Genomic DNA, 24,495 nt, shown 5'->3' with positions numbered 1-24,495 from the left:
TCCCTGATGATGTTTGAGGGGAAACGAAAGCTGGAAGAACAATTTGAGAGAAGCGTACTTTAGATGAAGGCAAGCAAATCCTGTGGTCGTCAAGACTAAAATGTTACTCTGACGACCAACTTCTGGCTTGACCAAGGTGAAACGGGACAATGTAAATGCTTTGCTCGCATAAAAGCCCAATTCGCTATTGCAGTCGATTGGCTCCTAAATCGAATGCCATTCAGCTAGTACTTTATAAGAAACAAATCAAAGACTGCCCAGAAACAGACGGTACTCTTCTACCTGCTATATTGATGTTCTTGTAGCTCGCCTCGCTAAGTGTCTCGGGGGCAGGCGGCAAGCAGGTTGGAAAAGATTTTGCTAATTACAGTCATTTTCTGGTCTAGACAGGCTCATCTTTTACGAACAGAGTGTATCAACATGGGTGCTTATGAGGGAACGTAGCAAATGAATGGAAGTGAATTAGCTTTGCGCTGAGATGGCCAAGAAGAAAGCTTATCACATCTCACAGCACAAGCGACAAAACCAATATCGCATGGGTCTATGACTCGCTGGGTCAAGGCCATGGTATGGTGCTTGAAAGCCAGCAGTAATGAGAGGGCGGCTGGGTGGAACCTGGATGTAACCCTGATCTGATCTGATCTGGATAGCTCACAAAAAGCTGCGCGGAACCCGTCTGAAGACACGGCACGAGGGTGGTCCGCATTTGATGGGTGCTATCAAACAGAAGGCCAACTACTCCGTTCAAAGTGCTGCTTTGTCCACATTATCTTGGTACGGCCAGAGTTTCTCGACACATAACCTCTCCTGGTCATTATCTGCAGCTTCGAGGCCACAAGTCCTCAACCGCTCCAATTCGGCTTGTACCTCATCATACTTACTCGGAAAAACTGTACCGTCCGGGGGCAGTCCATAGTTCTTCTGCATCAGGTTCAGGACATCGGAGACGAACTCTCTATTCTCCAGCTCACTATCGAAAGCAGACGCCTCCTCCTCAGTGTTGACAGGACATGGCCCAGCACCAGGGCAGAGCGATTCCCAGTTTGCCATAATCCGTAACAGCGCTCTCCGTAGAAAAAATACCGTATTATCGTCCCATACTTGCTGCACGATCCTTATAGGTTGGACTCGTACGTCATTTTGAAGCTGCAACGCAGTCCAGTGCTTAGGGTTGTCCCTCTTTGTGATTCGGAGGTAGTACTGATGCAGATGCTCGCTCTTGTGCATGTTCTGCGCGTATTTCTTTCCATCCTCATCAAGATCATTAAAGTTATCAGGTAGCTTTGGAAACGTAGAGAGATCGAGGGAGACGGGTTCACGGTGGCACACCATCTTTGGCACGCCGCATTGGTAGTAAAAAGGAGTTGCGAGAGTTGCTTGCCAGTCTATCACGCTAGCGATCTGTAGAGTACTAGCGTCGATTAAAAGATTGTCGAGGTGGAGGTCGGGATGCCAGAGCGTAGCGGCATCTATGTGATCAGGAGTGGCGGGAGGCAGCATAGCTGGAGTAAGCTTGAGATATTTGTCTAACAGCCCTAACATTTCCTCGGGCTGCTCAAGCTCTATCGATGAACGAGCATAATTCAATCGCGGCATAGCATGCTTTTCAACATAACTTTTCTCGTTGATGGCTCTTTGTCTGATGAAGTCGAGGGCGCCTTGGACTTTGGAAGTCAGTGAGAGGAGGCTTCACGTTTCGCTATGGTACTCACACGGCCCTCTGTTCAAGCTCATACTAGTCTTCTGTCCCTGCCACTGATCGATAGTCACCAACGGGCCCATCCTAAATCGTTCTAGGGTCAAAGGCGATTCTATGCCTGCCATTGTGATATGACTACCATGAGGAGGGTCCTCTTTGAAGTAGATGCAGCCGCACTGCTCAAAACGTGCATCCGCAAGCTTCCGTTCGATTTGAACAACCTGCCGTATGATGCTAAAACGATCCTCGAACGAGAAAGTCTTCCAGTCCTGCCACAGTGACCATAGAGGCTGACCTTTGACCCTCTCTTCCAGTATGTACTCCGCACCTACAGGGTTCGATTTCTGGGAACACCAGGCAATTATAGGGGGATTTGGGATATCCAATACTTCGCGTAGCTTTAAAATCGTCAGCACAAGTAGAGTACTGTTCAGGATACACCGACAAAAGTACGGGTAGCAACTTCTGAGGCAGTCGTATAGTAGGCAGGCCCTGCGCAAGCATGTGGCAACTTTGCAAATATTACTGAACCATTATCCATAGTCAGCAGAAACGCCTTATTGTTCATGCCTTCCTTGCATTTCAGCACTTCTGTACCTTGAGACTTGATCAGCGTTCATCATGTGATTTGATGAGAAGGGTTATACATCGATTAGCAGCAGCAGCTTTGACTGCGACCTGTACAAGCTCCTGTAGATCGAATTTGAGATATCTCTGGGATAGGTTGTATGCTTCATTATATCTGAGACGTTAGCAGTCATGATCAGCTCTAATTGCGGCCATCCTACACCCAGCGATGCCTTGTATATCGGAAAATGTCCGCCTCTGGAATATCCTCAACTAAGTAATCAGTAATATACGACGCAAAGACAGGTCAATCTGTGGCATACCAGATCCATCTTCTCTTACAGCTCGAATCGCGAACGACACCCTGCATCGGAAAGGCTCCAGCTTCAGAGACGGCCGACAACCCGTAAAGTGGAGCCGCGTTGGGGAGGCGCAAGCAAAAACCCGACGAGGGATATGCTGGCAACAAATAGACCTCAACATTACTCGAGAGAACTCGGGGAAGCTATATCTGGGAACTGTTGATACATGGAGTGAGATCATGTGGATTAAAGGGTTGCTGTTTAACGCCCAGGTCTTCCATACCTATATCCTGTCTTTACTTAGGGGTCGAGGAATAAGCGGTCGATTGAGGCACGGGCGGGCGTTTGGCACACGGCCGAAATAACTTGCAAAGGCAAGGGTATGTTGATTCTACCTAGTATCTGTACAGCATACTCCAGCAACAATCACATCAATGCGGATTGTCTCAATTGTAATTATTTGGTTCCCACGCTTCTTACACTGCTTCTCGAAGGCGCTTATACGACTTATGGACGTCTGGATAGTGAATTTATATTTGATCCTTCATTAGATCCCATATCGTTTCGGGTGGGTTCAAATCAGGCGGATTTGCTACCCGGAGGATCGGAATAATACCAAGAGCTCCAAAACTAACTTCGTGTACTTCGAGGCATACCCTTTTGCGTTGTCTTGCTGAAATATAAGCTCACGGTACCGCTATAGAGTCTCATGAACTTTGGAATAATAAAAATAATCCTTTTCTCTTACTTGGGCAAGTTATCAACTAACCTGCCTGTAACACACTTTGGTAGGGAGCAGTGCTAAAGCGAAGCACGAAGGCTCCGGAGGTTCTCTGTGCTACACGGTACGTGTGCTGGCATTAGCCCCTGAACAAAAGTTTGTTTCGAACAGCAGCTTGGGGGATAGGTAAGGCTAAGCCTTCTTAAGGGATCGCTTCGTGAACTAATTGTAGAGATAAACGTTTACGGTACCTATCCCCAACTGTCGTATCAAACACACTTTTTACAGGGAGAGCATAGCCTGTAGCGAGACCCTATAATTAAGCGAAGAGCACTGAAATTTGAATGCTGCGTTGTCGGCTAGGCAGCCTTAGCGCCTCGCTTCAGCGCTGCACCTGGAAAAGTGTGTTTTCACCAGTTGAGGAGATGATAGTCTCAAATCGACAACAAAAATATCAAAATAGAAAGGTAGACAAATGAATTGCCCTCGGACGGAATCGAACCGGCAACCTCGTCATTACTAGTGACGCGCTCTACCACTGTTCATTGGTCAGTCGTTGTCCTTGTGAAAGTTTGGTCCCTATATGGACCGGAATTGAACCTTGAAGGTCTCGAATTCCATGATATCGAGAGAAAAACGTACTTGAGCTACGAGGGCTGTTAAGCCGTAGTGTTGGCCAAAAAATTCTTATTTACTTACATAAATGCAACATAAAATTCTGGCCGTTTGTGGGTGGGGTGGTGAGGAGATGTGTCCGAGACTGACCGGACTTCACACCGCCACTTTTGCTCCCCCACCTTCGAGCTGAGGCAGCGAGGGCAGGTAGGGTTCAGCTATTGACTAGCAACCAATCAGCAGGATTGCGCCACAGAAGCATATCACTACGTCCTTGGTCATCATAAGTATGACACGTTTTAGATGGGAAGATATAACATCACGACTATAATGTGCGGGCTAAGTAATGCACAAGTCCGCGAATTTCGTAATCGTCAAATGAGCTAGCAAGAAAATAGAGGTAGTAGAAAAGCGCGAGAATGATAAGATGATAAACCACCAGAACCGACAACCAGGAAGACTGCTTGGCTAATCAATACGCCGATGCATAATGTCTATATATGGCCAGGAAATCTAGAGCATAATACAGGAGAAATATTGTACTGTCCAAGAAAGGAAATGGACGAGAGAAGTTCAAATGCGTTCCAAGGAGAAACAAAAAAAGGATGAATGTAGTGTTTGACCAAAAACGGTGATGAACAAGCCAAGACGGTTGTAGAACATTTGTAGGCGACGGAAGTGGAGTACAAGGAAGTCTAAGGATTGATCGATGCTAAATTCAATTAGGAATTTCCGTAGCGATTCTGTAGTTAGTAACCAATGATGAACGCTTGATCATCGTTGAAATAGAGCTATGGAGACATTAGTGCGAGAGCCACTTGGCATGAACAGGACAGGCTCCACCCAGCGCTTTGCAGTGGACTCATGTCCAAGCCCTCATGTGCTATCGGTGAAAGTGCTCGAGTTGTAGTAATCATGTACGTCCAGGAATTACTTAATGACGATATTCCAAATCTGTAGCACTTGCTTTTCATTTGCAGACAGGTCACGGACAACATGAATCCCTTACCTTCGCTCATTCAGGCTTGGGACTGATTCTCCCCTCCAAGAACTTGATCGTGACTACATGAATTAGTGCGATAGATTTTCGATTTTCACGGCAATCCTCGCATTTTCTGTCCACCTGTACGAACATCGACAGGTTCAGGGTGAATTATTGTTGTCAATCTGGTTGCCGAGGACCTTAAGCGAGCCCCTTTTCGCTTAACCACAACAATGCCTCGCGACCTTCGGACCTCAGCATTGCGCTTAAAGAAATAATCGAAGCCTTCAAACTTCCATAGGCGGTATTCCGCGTGCTATTGACCAAGAGAATCATGAGGTACTGAAGTTATTCAACGATATCTGTTCACAACCGAGAATCTAGCCGAGTGGCTGCTGCCACGATTACCTTGCATCTATAGACTAAGTTACTGGACCAGGGACCTTCGGCTCCCTCAAGTGATACTTTTCATGCTGGTGGAGCCTAGAGCGAGTTCAGATGGAATTGACATTTTACCCTCGACGCGCTAGGGAAAGCTGTGGACTTAGCTAGAGCCAGGTACTTAGGCAGACGTCAAAGAAAGAAAGAAGTACGAGCATGGCGATAGCATAAATACTCCGGCTCTCTTATTTTCCTTGAATTCTCTTTTCATTCTTACAAAAGCCTCCAGTCTCCCACTTCGACTATACTGTCACCCAAACCAGACGAACATTCTTGTCAATCACACGGGGTGCCTTCGGGAAGGGCAGGTATTGCAAAGTCGTTCCGTGTAATCAGGGCCATCTACCATCATGTCAAGGTATGGTATCAAACACCTCGCTGAGCGATTTTCAACCACTAACAGCATATAGCGCCATCTACCTCGGCAAGTTTATCGGCCATGACAACAAAGTTTACAGAGCATGGGTCGAGGTCGAGACTGTCATCGATCTCCTCCGAACCCGTCTCGTAAAGTCCACAGGACAGTCTTTCCCGACGAAGTCCATGGACTGAAAGTACTCGAACAAATTGAATGCAAAGATTCATTGAAAGCAGGCTGGTCACACTTCCTCGATCATACTGGTAAGACATGGGTATCTGGTGGCGATCAGAGAGGAAGAAAAGCTCGTGTGAAACACTTGTGGGCACTTTGGCTCAAGAGAAACAAAGCCCCATGACGGAAGAATGATATCACTATCGCCCCCATATCCACCGTAGGGACGACAATACCGCACGTTCCGAAGATATTGAACAAAACTCTGCCAAAGACAAGCGAGAAGTGTCAAACAAATGGTTGAATGGAACTGGTATCAGAGCATCAACAGCCCGTGTTATCCCCAGAGCTTACCGAAAGTACAACATGTCCGCTTACGGGGTCATCGACAAGTTCGTGCGTGGGAAGCTGCTTGCGAGCACACCCTTCAAGTCCAATGGCACCTCATCGCTTGATACTATCGAATCTGCATTTCTTAAGTATGGGTATCGCATTTGTCAAATCAATGCCATCAAATCTTCTGGTGACGTTCATTCTCGTGGCCTGAAGTCAATACTTGATGCCACGTGCTGGGATTTCAGCTCTGCCGTGGCCATTGAAAGATTTCGGAGCACAACCGAGCTTATAAATTGCTGAATGAATAGAAGCTAAAGAGAAAGCGTGCCGAGAATGTCGTCCCGAGTCTTGAGGACATTCCAGGAAAGGGTACTTCCGATAAAGATCAAGTGCAGGCTACAGCTACAATGACAATAGAAGCGCCAGCATGTCCGTTCAAGCGCGTGCGCATCACTTTAAGAACCAACAATGGTGAAAGAAATTAAAGGATGCCTAGAAGCATATTTCGAGGAAGAATAATGTCAGACAATGTAGTTTATATCTTCTTCCAACTCATGGTGTGGCGAAGAGCATGGACTGGGGTGGTTGAAAATATTTGAACAACAATCGAGGGATCATATTCGGTACGACGAGGGAAATTATGATATGAAGCAGAAGTTTTTTCAAATCCGGCCACAATGGTGAAAGTCATACATGAAGTGGAGAGACCGTTCATTAAGACGAAGTCTAGAGCAGGCGATGATAAGATATCATGTAAAGGGCACGAAATTAAGCTAGGTTGATAATGGAGGTGCACCATAGATGAGGGTGGATGGCAGATCTTGCGATGCTCTCATGTCTCTGACATATGGACGCGGAACAAAATTAGACAGCATGAAATTGAATCGAAACGTCCAAATGACCGACTCTTCACTACGTGAATATCTCACAACACGTGCAAGATTTCATCATGTGCCTCAAGTCCATTCAGAGACAGAAGGATAGAATTGCCATTAATGATCCCCAATAGGTCATGGTTTGTCATGATTGAGCAAAGCGCGCCATCAGTTGACTATGAGAGTAATCAAGAACAGTTTCTGACGTTACATTTTGACTTGGCTGCAAATCTTGTACGACTGCATTGCATGGAATGTCTTGTTTATTGGGAGGAGCTCGCGATGATAAAATTGCGTCATCTAATTTGAGCTTCCCTTTCGATTTCGCATCCTCCTCGAAGAAAAGATCCATGCCCACGACTAAGTATGACATGAGAGGATGCCATAGTTATAGTACAATACAGCAGCAATGCAAATTTCTCATCACAGGGCGTCACAAAGGAGGTAAATTAAGTGCCAGAGATATATTTGGTGTCATTTAATGGTTCGAGAGAGCTTTTTAATTCTTCAGATCCCCTGCAGAAATGCTCAAAACCGCCCCGTAGACACAATTTTAAGGATTTCAATGCAATGATACCGGCAAGTAAACGCCAATCCAGGGTATCATGTGCAGCCAAAATCGTCGGCTCACGCCAAGAAATCATCATGCCATCTATGCCATCCCAGACCATGCCAGGTCTTGTCCATAGTGAATGTCTCCCCCTCGTACCCTAGGAGAATGGCCCAAAGTGCAAATCAAGAGGAAATATCAATGCCGCAAGCACACTGATTTCGTTACAGGCGAGATATTTTATCGTGAAAGTTTTACTGTACAAGGAAAATGATGTAGACCGTCTATCCCACGTTATTGTTGTTGCCGTTGAAGAGGAAGGCAAGTTGTCGAATGTCAAGACGACCCATACTCTTCGAGGCGTTTTCGTCAAGGGCACTCTCAACCAAGTTTCGCTTCTGGTTTTGAAGGTCAATGATACGGTCCTCCACTGTGCCCTCAATCAAGATTCGATGAACCTCGACCTTATTTTGTTGACCAATACGATGGGCTCGATCGACAGCTTGCATCTCGATGTATGGGTTCCAGAAAGGATCCAAGATGATGACTTGAGATGCAGCAACCAAATTAAGACCTGCATTACCAGCTTTCAAGGAGATGAGCATGATGTTATCTGCAGCCAATTAGTGTTTGTGACATTTCACAGGTCCAAGATCTCTACTTACGCTCTTTAGAGTCAGTGAATCTGTTGATAGCATCGTTTCGGAGCTCTGCAGACATCGTCCCGTCGTAACGAAGACATTTCCACTTCTTTTGGTCGATTGGAACTTGAAGTAAGTCAAGGAGAGACACGAATTGACTGAAAATGATCGTCTTCTTGCGGTCTCTAGGGTCTTCAACATCAAGGAATGACTCGAGGAGCTGCATACACTTCGTGACCTTTGCTGATGGTTGCCAATTCTTGCGAAGATACTTCATATATCGACGCCGTCCATCAACTGTCTTCGTTGCTTCTTTTTTAAGCATAGCTATCGAAAGGTGAACTTTCTTCTCTGGTTTCTTGCCCTTGGACTTTTCTCGCTTTTCCTTGCGCTGAGTCTTGCCCTTGGACTTGCTCTTAGACTTGGACTTGCTCTTGTCCTTGGATTTCTTAGACTTTGCATCGTTAGGGATAACCTCCGCCTCCTCCTCCTCCTCCTCCTCATCATCATCAGCGTTGTTGTCTTCCGCCTCCTCATCAGTATCTTCGATGTCATCTGGGACAACGAAGCCTTTCAAATCTCCACCATCATCAACATCTGACTCTGTTTCCAAATCTGAATCTGAATCTGAATCCGTCTCCGAATCATCCTCACTATCGCTGTTGTCACTTGCCGTCTCCTCATCACCGGCATCTGGGGCGTGAACTTGTTTAAAAACGCTGTAATCAATGACCTTGTTCATCGATAGTGGCCCACGACATGTAGGACATTTAAGGTTGTTCTCACCCTCATCGCCTGCGGCAACATTCTGTTGAGCAGCTTGGTCGGCGATCCGAGTCATACACTCGCTACAAGTGTCATGACCACAAGGGGTTATGATCTTGGGATTGACAAACACATCGTAACAGACCGGACACTCAAAAGCGCCATCGGCACCAAGAATCCGATTGACAACCTCAGGTACCAAGCCTCTCGCCAATTCCATCATACCCTCGGCATTCTCGGCATCGGGAAGTGGCTGGTCGAAGTCGTGGATGAGATGTGGATGGCAGCAGGCTTGTCGAAGGCGGAGAAGCAAAACCAAGACACTTGTGTAATTTTTTCCAACTGTGCCAGCTTTCATATACTTGTTGAACTGTAGCACGGTCTTAGTTTCAAGTGCTGTGTAAAAAGCTTTTTCATCATCATCAAATACAACGTGCTGAATTTCTTCTGTCTTCTCGGGAAGGGTGATGATAGGCTTTCCATCGATCATGGATTTCTTGGTTCGTCGTAGCAGGATAGCTTTCAGGAGCACCTGGAGCTTTCGCATGGCGCCATCAGTATCCCGCCTTCTCGATTTTGAGGGGTCCGGTTTGGTCAGACAGCCAAAGTTCTCCTGGAACCTCTGCCACTCGTTGTATGGTTTGATTCGAAGGAAATGGATCAAAGAATATAGCTCGCCGACATTGTTCATCATCGGGGTTCCGGTGAGGCAGAAACGATATATCGCCTGGAGGGTACAGCATGCTCTGGCAGCGCCAGTGGACTTATTCTTGATGCACTGAGCCTCATCGAGGATAACGCGATACCAGGTACTCTTTGACCCAAGCAAGGGGAATTTCTTTTTAATCTCCACCTGGTCAAACGTGGGGTTGCCATCAAGCTTCATCTTGTCGTAGAATTTTTGGAGGCGCTTGTACTCAGCGCCTAGAGTACCATACGTCGTGAAAACCACATCAAAATTTCGAAGATCGTCCCAGCCTAACTTTCTTGCCTGTCCGTGAAGCATATAGGTACTAAGTCTGTACTGGGGTAGGGTCTTATTTCTGAGTTCCCGATCCCACTGGCGAACGAGCGCAACTGGACCGACGACCAATGTGGTCTTGCGTGCGCGATCCCCCGATGGACGAGAATGAATAAGTGCGAGAGCTGAAATAGTCTTGCCCAAGCCCATGTCGTCTGCAAGGATTCCGCCTTTGTTGGTGCCTGTTTCCATTGCCTTCATCCACGTCAAGGCGATCTTCTGGTGCTCATACTATATCGATTAGTTGTGTGTATTCGTGCGTACAGCAATAACTTACCAGGGGGTACACAAGAGCGTCTGGGGTTCCTCCTCTGTCCTCGGGGGCAAGCCCGATGTCCGGTTGGATATTCTCGAGCAGAGCCTGGATTTCTTCGGCGTTTTTGCGCGGGTCATTCAGCACGTAGCCGAGTTGATCCATTCTCTGTGGATCAAGGTGGAGAAAGTCTGATAGTTCCTCGAGATTGTTTCCGTTGGCTCGAGCAATGAGGTCTCTCAGAGGGTTTGGATTTGGATTTGGATTTGACATGTGTCCAGCACCATAGCCAGTAAATATAGGGACGTAGTCCATTGAGAAGTCACCAGTAAGATCAATCTTTTGTCCTTGTTGCATACTCTGCGGGGAGACAAAGTCACCGTTCACTCTAGGCTGCGTCCCATTCATCCATTCGTGCTTCAAGTGGCCGCCAAACAAGGCATTCTGCAACGCATCGGTCGATCCAGAACTTCTGGATGGTCCTGCATAGCTGGGTCTTTCAACCTTGGTTTGGGTGTGGCGACCATTATCGCGAAAGGCTGACGCCGGTATGATCTCGAGGTCTGAATCGGAGTCATCAGAAGAGTCGTCCTGAAAGCTGCCTGGCATAGGCCGTGAAGATTGCTCCCGCTTGAATGGATTCTGGGCACTGGAAGAAGAAGCCATAGATTTATACGAAGCCAAGTCTGGTTTTTCTTGCTTGACGCCTGATTTCATTGACCTTGGTTCTGCCTTGACAGACGAGCTGCCATATGTTTGAGGTGCGGGTCCCCACGGAAGCTTTCTACTAGCATTTGCTCCATTCTGGTATTGTGTTGACGGATTGGATGAGTAGGGGTTTGTAGATGCGAATGACTGCTGATGGCCACCAGACATCCGGTCGAAGGCAGTCCGTGCAGGGGGTTGCATGGAACTTGACGGAGCACCCATCTGAGGGTCGGAGAAGCTATTCTGAATAGTTCGAGCGAACTCCTCGTCCATTCTTTCCCGCTCCAGTCTCGAAACCTCGTCATGTTGCTGTTGAAAGAATTCCCTATCAAACGCATCGAACTTATCGTCACTAAAAGCAGAAAAAGGTCAGCCTCGATACAAACTCGTGAACTTGATCTCAAGGAATCTCGCTCGGTTCAAGAAGTATTTCATGTGTGAACAAACAAAGTGTGGTCAGAAAGGCCATCACCAACACAAGGTAATCGTACCCTGAACTACTCGTAGACGGTGTAGGAGGACCAGTACCAAAAGGACTCTCTGATGTTCGCCTGGACTTATTATCGAGAGGAATAGTAAGCTGACCGTCAAGGTGTGTGCTGTGTGATCGCTTTCGGGTAGGTAGATTCATATTCGAAGGGCTGACTAGATTTCCGAGGGAGTCAACGGTGCCAGCTGTAGAAGCTATTGATGCCGCTGAGGACCGAGTGTGCCACTGCTCTGAAGCTACTGGTAGTTAGAAAAGCATAAATTAGGAAGAACAAGGCCCGAAGATGGGAGCGTTAAGTGAAGAATAAAGGGGCTGCAGGCAGACGTGGAGGAGAGTCAGAGAATGATATGACGTACCTGGGTAGCCGTTCATCGCTACTCTTGCAGGATCTTCTGAAGCACTGTTCGTGGGATCTTTTCCTGGAGTTGAATGGAAAGATTGGGAGGAAGGCTTTGAAGAAAAGCCACTGGAGCCTTGGGCTGCGCGTTTCAGGCGATTCAATTGGCGTTCTAAAGAGTGAATTTCATGGCGAACTTCTTGCTCAGCAGCCTCGCGATCCTGAACATTGTCGTCGATTGATTGTAGGAGGACTTTCTGAAAGAGAATCTCCTCTTTTAAGTCTCGCATCTCCTGCGTCACCTGGAAAGAGGCCGTCTGCGACATTGTGGGCAAACTTGCAGACGGCCGCCCGGCTTGGGGTTGTGCGTGTAGTAGACTGAGTGGAGTGGCGGCCTGAAAGCAAGGCTGCCTTTGGAGCTGGTTGGTGACAACAATAGCCGTGGATGTGGCAGGGCAGGGCAACACGCCAGGCTGGTGGGAGCTGTATTGTGCAGTGAAATGACCTGTGTTGGCGTCGCGCAGACACGGGAGTGAGAGTGGAGCTGGTGGTACAAGGTGAAGCTTCAGGTGAGGATAGGTGAAGAAAGGAGAGAATGGCTTGGTTGGGCCCGGTGAAGAGATCGATTGATGATGGTGTTGTCTGCCAGTCTAGGTCTTTTCGCGGACCGAGATGGAAGTGAACCCAGATACCTGGTGAATACTCGTATCGCCCTCTGAGCCGCAGCCGCGTCAAAAAGACGCTCGGCGACCGCGTTTTGCCAGCCATGACGGCAGATAAGCTCTTATCAGCTGGAAAGGGGAAAGTGTCGGGACTGTCTCACATGACCGTGTTCTTAACGCCGACGACATTCGCTTCAACAAGAATATCCACCGCAAGAAGGCTCCTAATACTCCTTTCACTCTGGAAATCCTACCGTTTCTGGATGCTGAGAAATCTTCGCTGGGGTAGCTCACGTACATATGTGAAACATGATAACAGAACTCCTCAGCTGCCTATCTACAGATTGAGTGGCTGGTGTGGATCCGCTGCTGAGCTGGTGAAAGGCGGGCATTGCCTGGCCTCTGATGGCCTAGTTGGCCCAACGTGGCCTGGAATCCTTCACCACCAACTCAGTCGCCGAGCCATTGCACAAAAGCAACCATTCGATATCAATTAGACATGCACTCTTCTTTGGCCGTTGCAACCATTTGCTAAGACGAATGGCCGTGGCTGCTGGACCTTCCGTCGTCCATTGTGCTCAACTTCGAAGTCTAGCCTCCGCATGTCTGTGGAACAGTCATTCCTTGGCTATGCAGTACCGATATGAGGCTTCAAGTATCTCATGTTCCCGTTCGCCCATGTTCCCACCGTCTTGAACCTAGTTCTAGTGGTTACCATGGTTGAAATTTCTAGGGCACATCTTTGTCGCATTTCGTCACCCAGTAGCCTCAGTATTGTCGCGTATTAGCTGCTCAAATTCACGTCAAGTCTGTTGATTCCCATTTTCTCTTAGCAGTAACTCGCTCCACGGTTCTCAAAAGCACTGTCGCTTGAACTACCATGCTAGCTGCTTCTATTTCTGTACTTACAAGATAGCCCTATGGAGCGTCACATGACGTATGTTCGAGAATACAACGAGAAATTACTGCCGGCTATTGAATTAGAAATATTTGGAGCTCAGCAAGGCTGACTGTCTTCAAGTACATCGCTTTTCTCGCGATTAGATCGTTACTCCGGACCCATCGAAGCCATCTTGTTGTAATCGACAGCATAGGAAGAGACCGCACTTGACAAAAGCTTTCAGCTTCATCTTCACTTCTTGTCAATCTTCATCATTTTCGCATCTACCAGACCGCTTATAACTCTTACATGAATTTTCTACACGCTGAATTCTCGCTTCCTTCATCTCCGACCGCCATACTCTCAAAATTCACCTCAAACATGTCCCGACCAATTGCCATATCATCGACTGCCGACCCTATATCTCTAGCAGTGAGGTCCGCTACAAGACGTAGAGGGCAGCTCAAAAGCTTCAAGAAATTTCCCCTGCTGCCAACCGAGCTGAGACTCAGGATATGGCGTCTGCTTTTCCCTCTCGGCCACGCCATCGATCTTGATTTCATCAAGTACTTCGCGAGATGGGATACCCGTCACAACCCAATACCCGCTCCTCCCATAACGCTCTTCATCAATGCTGAAAGCCGCCGCGAAACGTTCAACCAGTACTGGGTAGTCCGCGGCATCGATCCATACCGATGTATTCATCGCGGCAAGAAACCCGTCCTAACGATCCTTTATATCAATCCGAAAGTCGATCGAATATTTATCACAGAGGATCGGGCGAAAGATGGCTATGAGTCTGACTTGTGGCTTGATACGATCAATATCCGTGCTCCTGGACTTCTCCGAGCAATTGAGCGACTCGAGGTTCGCGGTGTCCATTGGACCTACTGCGAGAGGAGAATGCTCTGTCTTCAACGTCTGAACGATATCCCAAAAGACCGTGCATGCCGGCTTTACAACGGTCGGGCAACATTGAAACAAATGCAATACCTCCATTATGGGCGGCTATTTCAGTTCCCGGAGTTGAAGGAGCTGGTCTTTGAGCTCGGGAGGTGGGACTGCAAAGCACAGGATCTCCCAAGGGCTCTTACTTGCGATCCGAGCGGCAAACCTGTAATTCGACCAGGGGGAAAGGAGGAGTTGGAGTGGAAATTTACGAGGTTCTTGAACTTTCACAAAAAGATGTTCTCGAGTGGTGATGTGCCAAAAGTCACCTTGCAAAGCTTCAACGGTCCCAAACCAGATCTCCAGGATCGAGTTGAGCACATGAAATCCCGCATCAAAAGAGGTCGCTGGGCGCTGAAGACGAAGATGTGGGACACTATTGTGGACATGCTGTCCTGATTAGCGTCATATCCCCATGGGCGTTGAGTGTTGAGCTCATCCGGATTATGAGGCTACACAACCAGAGTCACAATAACAATCACGTCCAGCTCGAAATATTCCCACAGTCAAAGCCTTGAAGAAGTCCCAAAGTTTACGGTCGACGTAACGCTGCGCTTGCTCACCTCCTAGAGTGTTAAGACCATTCCTCATTGGTATGATTATCACCTTACCCAGCGAATAATATTAAATGACTATATGTCTCAATCCTGCATTTTGAAAACCATCCTCAGATGCCGCGGATTTCTGCATCTCTCACCAACCTCATCAAATCTATCAAACCTCCTTACCCCCCACATTCATGATGTTCCACCCCTTCTCCCACCTCCCAACCGAACTGCGGCTTCTCATCTGGCGCGCCACCTTCCCCTCCAATCGCTCCATCTATCTCAACATCCTCACTTGCAACCACCCCTCCCGCAGCGCCGAAGCGTTGACATTCACAGCTCCAGTAACCCTCTTCATCAACCGCGAGAGTAGGTGCGAGACACTTCGTTTCTACCACTGCCAGTCGAACCTCGACTCTTTCTCCAGCAAGAGTAACAACAAGACACTAATTAATGTAAGGGAAAGGGAGCCCTCGTGTATATACTTCAACCCCCGCTTTGACCGTGTCACGGTTCTCCAGGAACACTTCCTCTATCGCGTACCTTACAATTCCTGGCCAGCATGGAAACTCCACTTCATGTCAACCATTGAAATCCTGCACATCGAATTTAGGGAATGGTTCAGCTCCGACCGGTCCATCCGACAAAACATGCTAGCGCAGATGAAGCACTCGACGAACTTCGAATGTTCCCCTGATTATGTCAGCTTGGCGAAGTTGTGTATTTTCAAGAGCTTGAAACAGGCGGTTCTTAGCTTTCCGGGAGTTATGGAAGAGGAGAGGATGGAGGACATGAAAGAATGGGTGAGTGTTGTGAAGTGTTTCCTGGAGGATTACTCTGGGTGTTGTATGAGGGGACGGCACGAGATCCGGAAAGCAGTTAAAGTCTCGGTAGCCTTTGGAAAGTGGAAGCTGGGTGACTTTGAGACGAAACATCTTGCCTGAGTATAGTTGGCCTCTGAAGTAACACCTTAGAACTCGTTGATACATTGCAGCCACGAAATTTTCATGCACATAAATATTCTGGCTTCTTGTGACGTAACACTCACCTTGATTCCAAATTGAGGTTTCTCAATCTAAATAAATTTTATATGAGGCTTCTCGGCATCTTAAAATCGGCGATAAGACTTCAGAGAAGCTCATAATTTCAAGTCTCTGAATCTGAATAATGCCTAGTCCCTAGACTCCTTCACCACTTTTGCCTGCAGAACTTCATCAACAGCTGACGACAAGGAACTCCTCAGATCATTGATTTCCCAACCTAGAGTCATTATTAGATAGTTCTACTGGTAAGGTTATGCATAATCAGCGTCTCTCCCAGTTGCTCACCCCTACTAGGGGTATTCACAGCTAACAAGGGAGACCATGTTAACAAACCCTACCCAGCGCGGGAATAAAACGCAAGCGCACTCCAGAAGCAGCAAGCGAGAAAACAGTGAATATGTATTAGGGACCGCTTTCCTTTTTATCATCACGGTAAGGTTACAATGACTTTAAAAAGGAAGAATTTTCGTCGGCGAAGAGGCGTGCTGATTCACTTGAACGAAATAGCGCTACTTTTGGATTACCATCCGCGGGTCAGTAGTTCCTTTGTAAAATCAAATTCCATGATTCGGAACATATGAAGCTTTGGAAGCTTTCCATTTTCTCTCTTGATTCAAGATGTGATCTTGTTCGCAAGCTACTTCGTAAGGACACGACAGGAGTTGCGTGAAGCCGAACGGGGTCAGATTGGAAGGGCGAGAGAGCACAAAACAATGGATTTGTAAAGCTGCCAATTCAGTAGAATTTTCTTCATTCATTGCTTGAAAGCAGGGACCACAGCATTTGAGATATTACTTACCTTGTATCCAGCCAAGCATGACTAGGTGCTTCCTGTTTCCTGTAGGCTTACTCAAGACGTATTTTTTAGCACTAATCCATAACTCCTCAAGGAACAATTTTGGAATACAAAATTTCTTTGATCAGGACTACCAGAGTAAGCCAACGTTCGGAGAATTCCTGCGACTCCCTGTACCTGGATCGCCAGAAGGTGGGTGAGGAAAGCCATGCTGAAAACGGCTAGTTGCCGCACCCGACCCCACATGATTCCCAAACCTTACAGGACCAACCTCCGTTTGCATCATTTCCAATGTCTCTCTACACAGTTATTTTCTTGTAAATGCACAGTTCACTCGAAAGTGGATGGTAAAATCGCTATCAGCTTCGGCGAGAACTTCAATTCGATTTTCGGAGGCTGTTGTGAGCTGGCTTCCCGGTCTGTTCTCACTGGCTACCTTTCGTTTGCACTCAATGCTTTTCTTTGTTCTCAACAAACGCATGAGCTTTTTCGAGGCAAACGTGACGTTGAGAACGAATAAAGCAGAATAAGGTTTACATTTTCTGTTTCCCGAATTCAAATCACCTCCGTTTCCAAGTTCCAGTCTCTTTTGACTTCCTACCGCCTCGACCGGATCTTCCGCGCTCCTCTTGGCTTGGCAAACCGAATCATAAACCGTTGATCTGAGGAGCGAAAGATCATCATGGTGTACACCATGAAAATATACATCGACGGAGGCTGTAGAGGAAACGGCCAACCAGGAGCCGTCGGTGCAGCAGCTGCCGTATTCGAGTAAGGAACTATACATTTACCACCTACATACTTCACATCTCCAGCGCATAATATTTCAAAGCAGTACCCCAGCATTCTTACCATGTCGCTCTTCCCCATAGCATCACATATACATATATTGATCAATAGTGCGTAGAGGAAAATACGGACACCAACAAACCTGGACCCGGTACCTCCCCGACTATCCACCACCAACCAACCGACGCGCAGAAATCACCGCCGTCATCATCGCCTTCGAGCAAGCCCTCGAAAAATATCACAACCTTGACGGTAGCCCCTACTTGGACGTCAAGATCTACACTGATTCCAAGTATGTGATTGGATGCATGACCGATTGGGTCTACAAGTGGTGTAGGAATGGGTGGATCAACTCTGCTGGATACGAAGTCGCCAATCGCGATCTAATCCAAGAGGCTTCGGACTTGGATGATCGGCTGAACGAGGAGGGTAAAGTGACGTATATTTGGATTCCTAGAAGTGAGAATCAGGATGCAGATGATGCTTGTAATGACAGGATGGATCAGGGATACTAAGGTTTTGATTGAGAGAAACTTCTCTCTAATCTGTACGCTATCAGTGTTGGTGAGAGCTCTATCCTATGTTTCTAGAGTTATGTGGCTCAGCTTCGTCTCTTTGTTCCTTCTGATGCTCACCGTTTTGGAAATTTGAACTCTTTCACATCACTGAGAGACTCATTCGGTGAGCGTCTTTCATCTACGGAAATGTGTGTATCGATGATGCATGGGGTCTCAAAGAGGATTTCTTCAACTTGTAATACAAATTTGTATTCGCGAGCCATTAACAACCTCACATGTTGCATTCCTTATTTTGAAAGGGTGAAATCAAGCGAGATTGGCGAGAAGAGACTACGGCACCTTCGTCGATACCTTGAAAACCAGTTATACAGTCTATTTCGGCTAGTAGTAGACTCGTATTGAGAGGTGTATATCTCCATCTTTGCATGGCATTGAGTAAACTGTCTCTACCTCAGATTTTCCATCAAATACAAGAATCTGACTATCTAACACCACACTGTGGCTGTATACCAGCAATGGTCTCCCTGGCGTCTTGAAACCGTCCCAAAAGAGCCTGAGAATGAACCATGAGCATAATGAACTACCAAGTTCTCATCAAAGTACGCAGAATATCCTCCAATGCAACTCAATCCAATTCGGTTACAGCCCGGCACTTGTCCTTTGCGGTTGGTCAACGAACAAACTTGTGAGCCGTTGTCCGTCAGCCCGGCGTTCGTGTTGTATAGATCCCCATTGTAACAACTTCCAGCAGCTATCTCGCAGTAAGTATGAGAAACGTCAATGGGTTGTCAAAGGACCCACATGTGCCAGGGCAGGTGTAATCAATGGAGAATTGAACGCAAGCTAGAGCTGGTGCTGCAAGTACCAGGATTGGCATGAGATTTTGGAGGACTTGAGGAAGAAGCATTGTGAATATAGAGCAGTGGCAGAGTATCGGTGGTAAGGAATTTGAATCAAGTTAGAACTGATTTCTTTGCTGCTTGATGCTGCTTGAGCATATGGGAGGTAAAAGCAACGAGTCTCATGAAGACATGGAGCTGTTTAAGTACTTATTTGGCTTGGGAAGAAAACCTTCCGCCCCCAAAGTGTCGGCCTAATAGACGCTACAGTATGACTGCATTAGGCATGGTAAATTAACCGGCATGCAGATTGCTGACGAGGAGAGAACAAAGTGAAAAGGCTCTATCATCAGCATAATATTTGTCCGGAACTGGTGTTGTGAGAAGGCACAGCAGGGAAAGTATCAGTTGTGACTTGCCTCTTCTGTGGTCGTCCGCGCGGCTCGGTTGACTTGCATGTGGACACAGGAGAACTAAGCTTTTGAGGCAGCTCTGTATAGCTGTTCTTGAACGGGATTTTACCGTCTTGGGCCAGTAAGCAGCACGTTGCTAGGCTATTGTATCTCAGAAATTTTTGGTTCTGAACATTTTGTTCTTGTCGGTGGCCAGTCCAAATATTCTCGGAGCGGTGTCCATTCTTGGTCAGCACCCATGCACTTTCTTACCGGTAGCAACCTAATTTGTGACTGGCCACTCTGCTCCAGCCTTGTTTTCTTAGCGTGGAAAATAAGCATTAATGCACCTCTTCAACAAGGCCTACGATCGAGAACGACGGCTAGGCAATCTACGAGGTAGGACCAGGGCTCTTTGCATGGCTGTTACGCACCTAACTAGCCGAAGTTCGTGGAACGACAACAAACTTGCCCCTCACAATAAGAAGGCGTGACGAAACGAGTTAGCTCCCCACGGATTCTTCCCCCACATCACTCTCACACAATGGATCTCAATGCATATAAGTGGTCAGATTCACGGGTGAATCGCTTCCCGCACTTACTCTTGAAAGTGACAAGACCAGGACACGCTGTAAACTTGTTTCACAGGTGATCTTTGAGAATTTTATAAACAGAATAAGACACCAAACGCCTCTATCTATATAAGTAGCTCTCAATTCAGTCTTTAACACCTGTCAATGCGAGTAGTCAACCAAGACCCGGCACAGGTCCACAGCTCCACTCAATGGCTGATATGCAATACCCTTCATTGACTCCACTTTCATACTTCTAAGACCCTTGCACTTGCGTCGCATACAATCAATACTGGAATGGAAAGACAGTATTTTATGATTACAAGATCTCACCCACCTCCCTGCAAGCCAATGATGAAAGCAAAAGCTGAAGAGGTAGCGTGGTGAGGTCACCTGAAGCTCGCTGAAGTATCAATTCAGACAAGCTTACAATAACCAGTTTATCATTCATGTATGGCAGCCACCGTAACACGTCCTTTGATTGGGGCAGTCTCTTCCAAGACCATGATATGTTCTGAATTATTCATAGTTTAACATCGACAATCGGAAACAACATGGCAGCAACAGCGTTTGAATTATATCACATCCATTCTCAAGAGGGTTTATCCCGTTTCACTTTCAACGAAGTACTAGCCATCTTATATTTACGTACGAATAACTGCATAGATTGTCGTGAATTTGACAAATGACACTACAGACGCGGCTTCTAAGAGTTTTCTTGTCATAAAATCTCAGTTTGCAGCACCGGAAAAGGAACAGCCACGAAGGTACTACTCCCCAGAATGCCCATATTCCCTCCAGGATATGCAAGAACGGAGAATTGGCTTAATGACCAGATCAGATGTTTTCATTTCTGAATTGAGAAAGGGAGCAGAAAAAGCTTCATCCCCAGTTTCCACCCTCCCCACCAGTCTATTCACTGTCCTCTGCTCTTCACCAGCCATCAAATCACAGTCTCCCACATATTTTTCCCCCTTCTAAAAAGATGTATCAAGCTCCTTGTGCATATAAATCCCTCATCTCCTCATCATCCACCAAATCAGCTTGCCCATCGAAAAGAATGCCGCTGGACAGTCTGAAGTTCGGGAAGATCGCAACTCATCCACACTCCACAATACTCCCCAATCCTGCCTGCTCACAACAAACTAAAGTTGCTCGCGTACTCGCTTAGCGAAACGAGCGACAAACAAAACGACCCTTGGCTTGGCAGCAGTACATACGATACTTTTGCCACCACCCCCCGATCCAAACCCTATTGACGATGATCACATCCGCAATCGCAATGGCAATCGCAATCTCAAACTCAGTACAGCGCCTGCCCCAGACTTATTTAAACTGACCTCTTCACTCCATCTGCATCTCCACATACAAGAAACATCCCACTCCCTTCTCCTCCCGTCCCTATCCAATCTCTCACCCCACCGCATCAACAACCAGGCACGCGTCATGGTAATCTCAATTTCGTCTTGCTAGAGACTCGAAGTCTCGGATGAGAGGAAGTACGTGGGGTTAAGTAATACTCCCTTGATATCTACGGCCCTAGTCACTCCCTGAATTTGATTGATTGTTTCGTGCGTCAAAGGCAAAAATAATTCAGCATCAAGTCCCCGACATCTTATGAGCGAAAGGCTGATAAATCAGGGTCTTACTTGGTTTAGAGAATACCTGTAGAATAACCAGTGACTGAGACTAGAGCAGTACAGTACAGTACAGTTTGTGGATGTCTCCCGAGCACTCAGTACTTGACGTGAAGCTACCTAAGCAACCCAAGTTGCATCCCAAGAACCATGTTGAGCGGACTCACAGAGCGAGCGCCATAATTTATCATTTGTCTCACTTCATCACTAAGCTACTTACACCCCAACAGACAAAGAAAGGAAATTGTGCGTGATGGAAGGATATCTCATTCATTCATTGACTGTGTGACTCTCTACTCTCCACTCTCTTTCTTCTCCGTGAAACCATTTCAATCTCCATCCAACCTCCTCCATCCAGCAATAGCCAGAATAGCTATATCCAGACATCCCTTCCATTCTGTCATGCCAACCCCAGCAAGCAACTGTATCAGTCTTTCCAAACCTCAAGATGCAGTAGTCTGAGCAGTGGTGAGCCATCCATACGATATTTTTATCTATCCATTCCATCCATGCAATGAATTGCCTCTCAAGCGATATTGATATCCACAATAGAGACAGGAAAAGCCGTTATAACAAAAGAAAAGCCCGTTGAATATGAAAGATAAAATCAACGGCGAAAGCAAAAGGGGTAGTCCAGGCCCGGTTCAGTCCAGTCCGGTCCAGCCTAGACTCCATAACTCCATGAACAATGCATAACGAATGAGGTAATATCAACACCAGCACTTGGTGTCTTTCGCTTAGACCGAATGTTCGATCTAGTGTGATGCGTGTCCAGTCTATAGTTGTGTTGTGAGGCAGTGATATTCGTGAAATATTGGCGCAAATGGGAAGCTGATGCGTATGAGGGAGACGACGAAGATGCTGGACCAGCCAGCAAGGTATATAAAGACCAAGCCAGCTAGTCAGTAATACCCTTCTTGTCAAGTGTATGTGTCATCGTGACGCTTTATATTTTATACTCGTCTCTCGGCCGGACTAGGCTTAGCACCGGTATAAGGTTTGTTGAGCATCATCTCCAACTGTCTCTCATTCTCCTTTCTGACAGCAGAGCTACCAGCAACGATATACCCATCAGCCTCCTCCAGTTCAAACGGAGTGATAGGGCCCGGACTACCCAGCGGTTGTAGTCGTGGACTGTTGGGTTCCTTCGAGGTTCTACCATCATTTGTGGTTGGAGCGGCAGCTCTAGCCTGCGCAATCATGTCTCGTTGGTATTGTTGCAACTTGCGCTTGATATCCGATGACCTCCTCTCATGACCAGGACGCTCCTTCGAGCTTCTCTTGTTGGTCGTAGCTGGAATGGAGAGGTTGGTGGGAGGAAGTGGTGCTCGTGGGTTTGTGGTGGGAGTGGACACTTCAGTTGAGGCTGGTGATTTATAGTTCGAGGGATGGTATTTGCCCATGGGGATGCGAAGGGTGTCGGGTATCGTGGGAGACAGTTGGCCAAATGCAGAGGAGCTGAGCATGTGAGTAGACATCTTAGGGGTGGTGTCTGATGTAGGACTGAAGGTCGGTGACATAGTCATTGCTGATTCGTTTTGATGAGATCGGCCGTGGTAATTTGAGAATGGATGGGAGCGATATGATATTGTAATCTCTTCGTGGTTTGGGAAATATCCACTGCACGTAAAAGGTCAGTCCAAATGCCTCTCATGCCTCGTTGTCTTTTAGAGAAGACTCCAATCATCCCATCTCAAGGTTCCTTGCCATGACGGATGCTCGGATACCACGTCAACAGACCAAGTGCCTACACGAGTCGCAGGCAAAGTGCGTGACCATCGTAAACACCTGTCATGCAGAATCGACACCAATTCCCTGACAAAACAAAACACGAGTCAAGTAACCCTTGGTCTCCATTTCCCCACGAAACAGACTATTGGGAATGACAACAGAGCGGAAATTAAACATACCCGGGTAGATCTCCTCGTGCAGATAGGGGTGTGTATGCAGCTGTTCCTCGTGAAGGCAGTTCGATTGCTATAGGTTGACTTCTCTTCCTGCCGGGCGTGTCAAGGAGGGGAATGTGTGAAACAGAGGACGAGCCGTTGACTATTTGAAGAAGAGAAAGATTAGCAAGACAGATTACCAAAAGATGCCCCATTCCATCCCATCCCTCACATCCTCGATCTTTCCCTCATTCGTTCATTTCCGCTGTGCCCTTCGCTCTGTCTTCCGTTTCCTCTCTGGTGCGGTCCCCGATGCGTGGGACCCAATGGCTGGGAGTGGGAGGCTGCAACGGACTGGGGCGGTGCGTAGGTGGCATTCTGGTGGCGGGGTAGCGCTACGCCATTCCCGTCCACGCTGCATTACAGTAGAAGCCCACCAGGGCCCACCAGAGCCCACCAGAGTTCACTTGGCGTGCTGGGATGGGGTGTCCGGGGGTTTTGCTCCTGTGCGATGAACGAACGATCGAGTTTGAGAAACCCATGGACATCGGAGCCTCGTAAGGGACAGGCAGAGGGCTCGTGAAGGGCAGTAGATATTGTAGAAGATGCAGAACAGTAACATACCTGGTGTTATAGACCGTGGGGGTCCCATATGCTCACTTCTTCCCTTTCCATTCTCCTTCCCGTCCACCATGCTCAATCCTCGAATGCCTGCCACAATATTGGAGTCTTCGCTCTTGGTGCTCACGGTGCTGGAATTACTGCTGGATCTCGTAAAGCTTGGCCGCGGACTCCGGTTCGGCGCCTGCTGAGCAGCGGATGCCAAATACGATGCAGGTTTGAATGATCGGCTCGCCATGTTGCGGGCGCACTGTGAGTGATGATTTGAGTAGAATCGAGCCTTGCCAGAAGGGACGATGGCGTGCGAGGAGGACTCGACCGAAGCTCGAAGCAGATCTTTTGAACAACCGCGTGATTATCAAAGGTCACAGACCGTTGTTTTGGGCGAGCAGAGTGATGATCGGCTGTTGGGGTCCAGTCACTGTTGTGAGTGGTTGATGCTGGTCGGAAGGATGTGCCGATGATGCTGGGCTGTGGGTAGGCTCGAGTTGCTTGTCGATCGATCTCGAAGTCTTGTAACCGTCCGTACCGC

General features: G+C 47.4%; 6 protein-coding genes and 1 non-coding gene across 8 annotated transcripts; 2 read left to right on the top strand and 5 right to left on the bottom strand.

Annotated features, from left to right (window-relative positions):
- Window positions 1–293: 293 nt before the first annotated feature.
- On the bottom strand, window positions 294–3,232 carry ONS95_004424 (uncharacterized protein). 2 transcript variants are annotated; one of them, XM_058497784.1, is made up of 6 exons: window positions 2,590–3,232; window positions 2,488–2,539; window positions 2,347–2,441; window positions 2,145–2,296; window positions 1,713–2,097; window positions 294–1,664 (listed from the first exon to the last, which is right to left on the bottom strand). In XM_058497784.1, the coding sequence occupies exons 1-6, from the start codon at window positions 2,807–2,809 to the stop codon at window positions 745–747; spliced, it is 1,824 nt and encodes a 607-aa protein (XP_058352512.1). In that variant the 5' UTR covers window positions 2,810–3,232; the 3' UTR covers window positions 294–744. The 2 variants fall into 2 exon arrangements, with proteins under 2 accessions (XP_058352512.1, XP_058352511.1); XM_058497783.1 differs by having other exon boundaries at window positions 2,145–2,539.
- Window positions 3,233–3,769: 537 nt separating this feature from the next.
- On the bottom strand, window positions 3,770–3,834 carry ONS95_004423. Its single transcript has one exon. It is a non-coding gene; the product is annotated as a tRNA-Thr (tRNA).
- Window positions 3,835–7,525: 3,691 nt separating this feature from the next.
- ONS95_004422 (uncharacterized protein) lies at window positions 7,526–12,582 on the bottom strand. The gene is made up of 5 exons (XM_058497782.1): window positions 11,855–12,582; window positions 11,500–11,734; window positions 10,325–11,360; window positions 8,286–10,278; window positions 7,526–8,233 (listed from the first exon to the last, which is right to left on the bottom strand). Exons 1-5 carry the CDS (start codon window positions 12,159–12,161, stop codon window positions 7,905–7,907), a joined length of 3,900 nt encoding a protein of 1,299 aa, XP_058352510.1. The 5' UTR covers window positions 12,162–12,582; the 3' UTR covers window positions 7,526–7,904.
- Window positions 12,583–13,686: 1,104 nt separating this feature from the next.
- ONS95_004421 (uncharacterized protein) lies at window positions 13,687–14,724 on the top strand (the record flags this gene model as incomplete). Its single annotated transcript, XM_058497781.1, has 1 exon — window positions 13,687–14,724. The coding sequence occupies one exon, from the start codon at window positions 13,687–13,689 to the stop codon at window positions 14,722–14,724; it is 1,038 nt and encodes a 345-aa protein (XP_058352509.1).
- A 2,667-nt stretch (window positions 14,725–17,391) lies between these two features.
- Window positions 17,392–18,013, top strand: ONS95_004420 (uncharacterized protein; the record flags this gene model as incomplete). Its single annotated transcript, XM_058497780.1, has 2 exons — window positions 17,392–17,480; window positions 17,617–18,013. 2 exons carry the CDS (start codon window positions 17,392–17,394, stop codon window positions 18,011–18,013), a joined length of 486 nt encoding a protein of 161 aa, XP_058352508.1.
- A 488-nt stretch (window positions 18,014–18,501) lies between these two features.
- On the bottom strand, window positions 18,502–18,923 carry ONS95_004419 (uncharacterized protein; the record flags this gene model as incomplete). The annotated part of the gene is made up of 2 exons (XM_058497779.1): window positions 18,502–18,767; window positions 18,818–18,923. The coding sequence occupies 2 exons, from the start codon at window positions 18,921–18,923 to the stop codon at window positions 18,502–18,504; spliced, it is 372 nt and encodes a 123-aa protein (XP_058352507.1).
- A 3,486-nt stretch (window positions 18,924–22,409) lies between these two features.
- Window positions 22,410–24,201, bottom strand: ONS95_004418 (uncharacterized protein; the record flags this gene model as incomplete). Its single annotated transcript, XM_058497778.1, has 3 exons — window positions 22,410–23,076; window positions 23,367–23,505; window positions 23,967–24,201. The coding sequence occupies 3 exons, from the start codon at window positions 24,199–24,201 to the stop codon at window positions 22,410–22,412; spliced, it is 1,041 nt and encodes a 346-aa protein (XP_058352506.1).
- Window positions 24,202–24,495: the final 294 nt, after the last annotated feature.

The sequence above is a fragment of the Cadophora gregata genome (assembly GCF_030347475.1).
Source record: "Cadophora gregata isolate MNR1 chromosome Unknown scaffold_14, whole genome shotgun sequence".
In the NCBI taxonomy this organism is placed as follows: Eukaryota; Fungi; Ascomycota; class Leotiomycetes; order Helotiales; family Ploettnerulaceae; genus Cadophora; species Cadophora gregata.
Note: the sequence above shows the minus strand (reverse complement) of the source record. Positions and strands in the feature narration are given on the sequence as shown.

What these genes read in the sequence shown, in the direction of transcription:
- ONS95_004424 (XM_058497784.1), bottom strand. Translation starts at nt 2,809, where the DNA reads ATGATCTCACTCCATGTATCAACAGTTCCCAGATATAGCTTCCCCGAG. An exon ending in TATACAAGGCATCGCTGGGT is followed by an intron (nt 2,442 to 2,487) that starts GTAGGATGGCCG and finishes CTAACGTCTCAG; the next exon opens with ATATAATGAAGCATACAACC. An exon ending in GAGCTTGAACAGAGGGCCGT is followed by an intron (nt 1,665 to 1,712) that starts GTGAGTACCATA and finishes TGACTTCCAAAG; the next exon opens with TCCAAGGCGCCCTCGACTTC.
- ONS95_004422 (XM_058497782.1), bottom strand. Translation starts at nt 12,161, where the DNA reads ATGTCGCAGACGGCCTCTTTCCAGGTGACGCAGGAGATGCGAGACTTA. An exon ending in AGCGATGAACGGCTACCCAG is followed by an intron (nt 11,735 to 11,854) that starts GTACGTCATATC and finishes AACTACCAGTAG; the next exon opens with CTTCAGAGCAGTGGCACACT. An exon ending in CCGTCTACGAGTAGTTCAGG is followed by an intron (nt 11,361 to 11,499) that starts GTACGATTACCT and finishes TTCTGCTTTTAG; the next exon opens with TGACGATAAGTTCGATGCGT.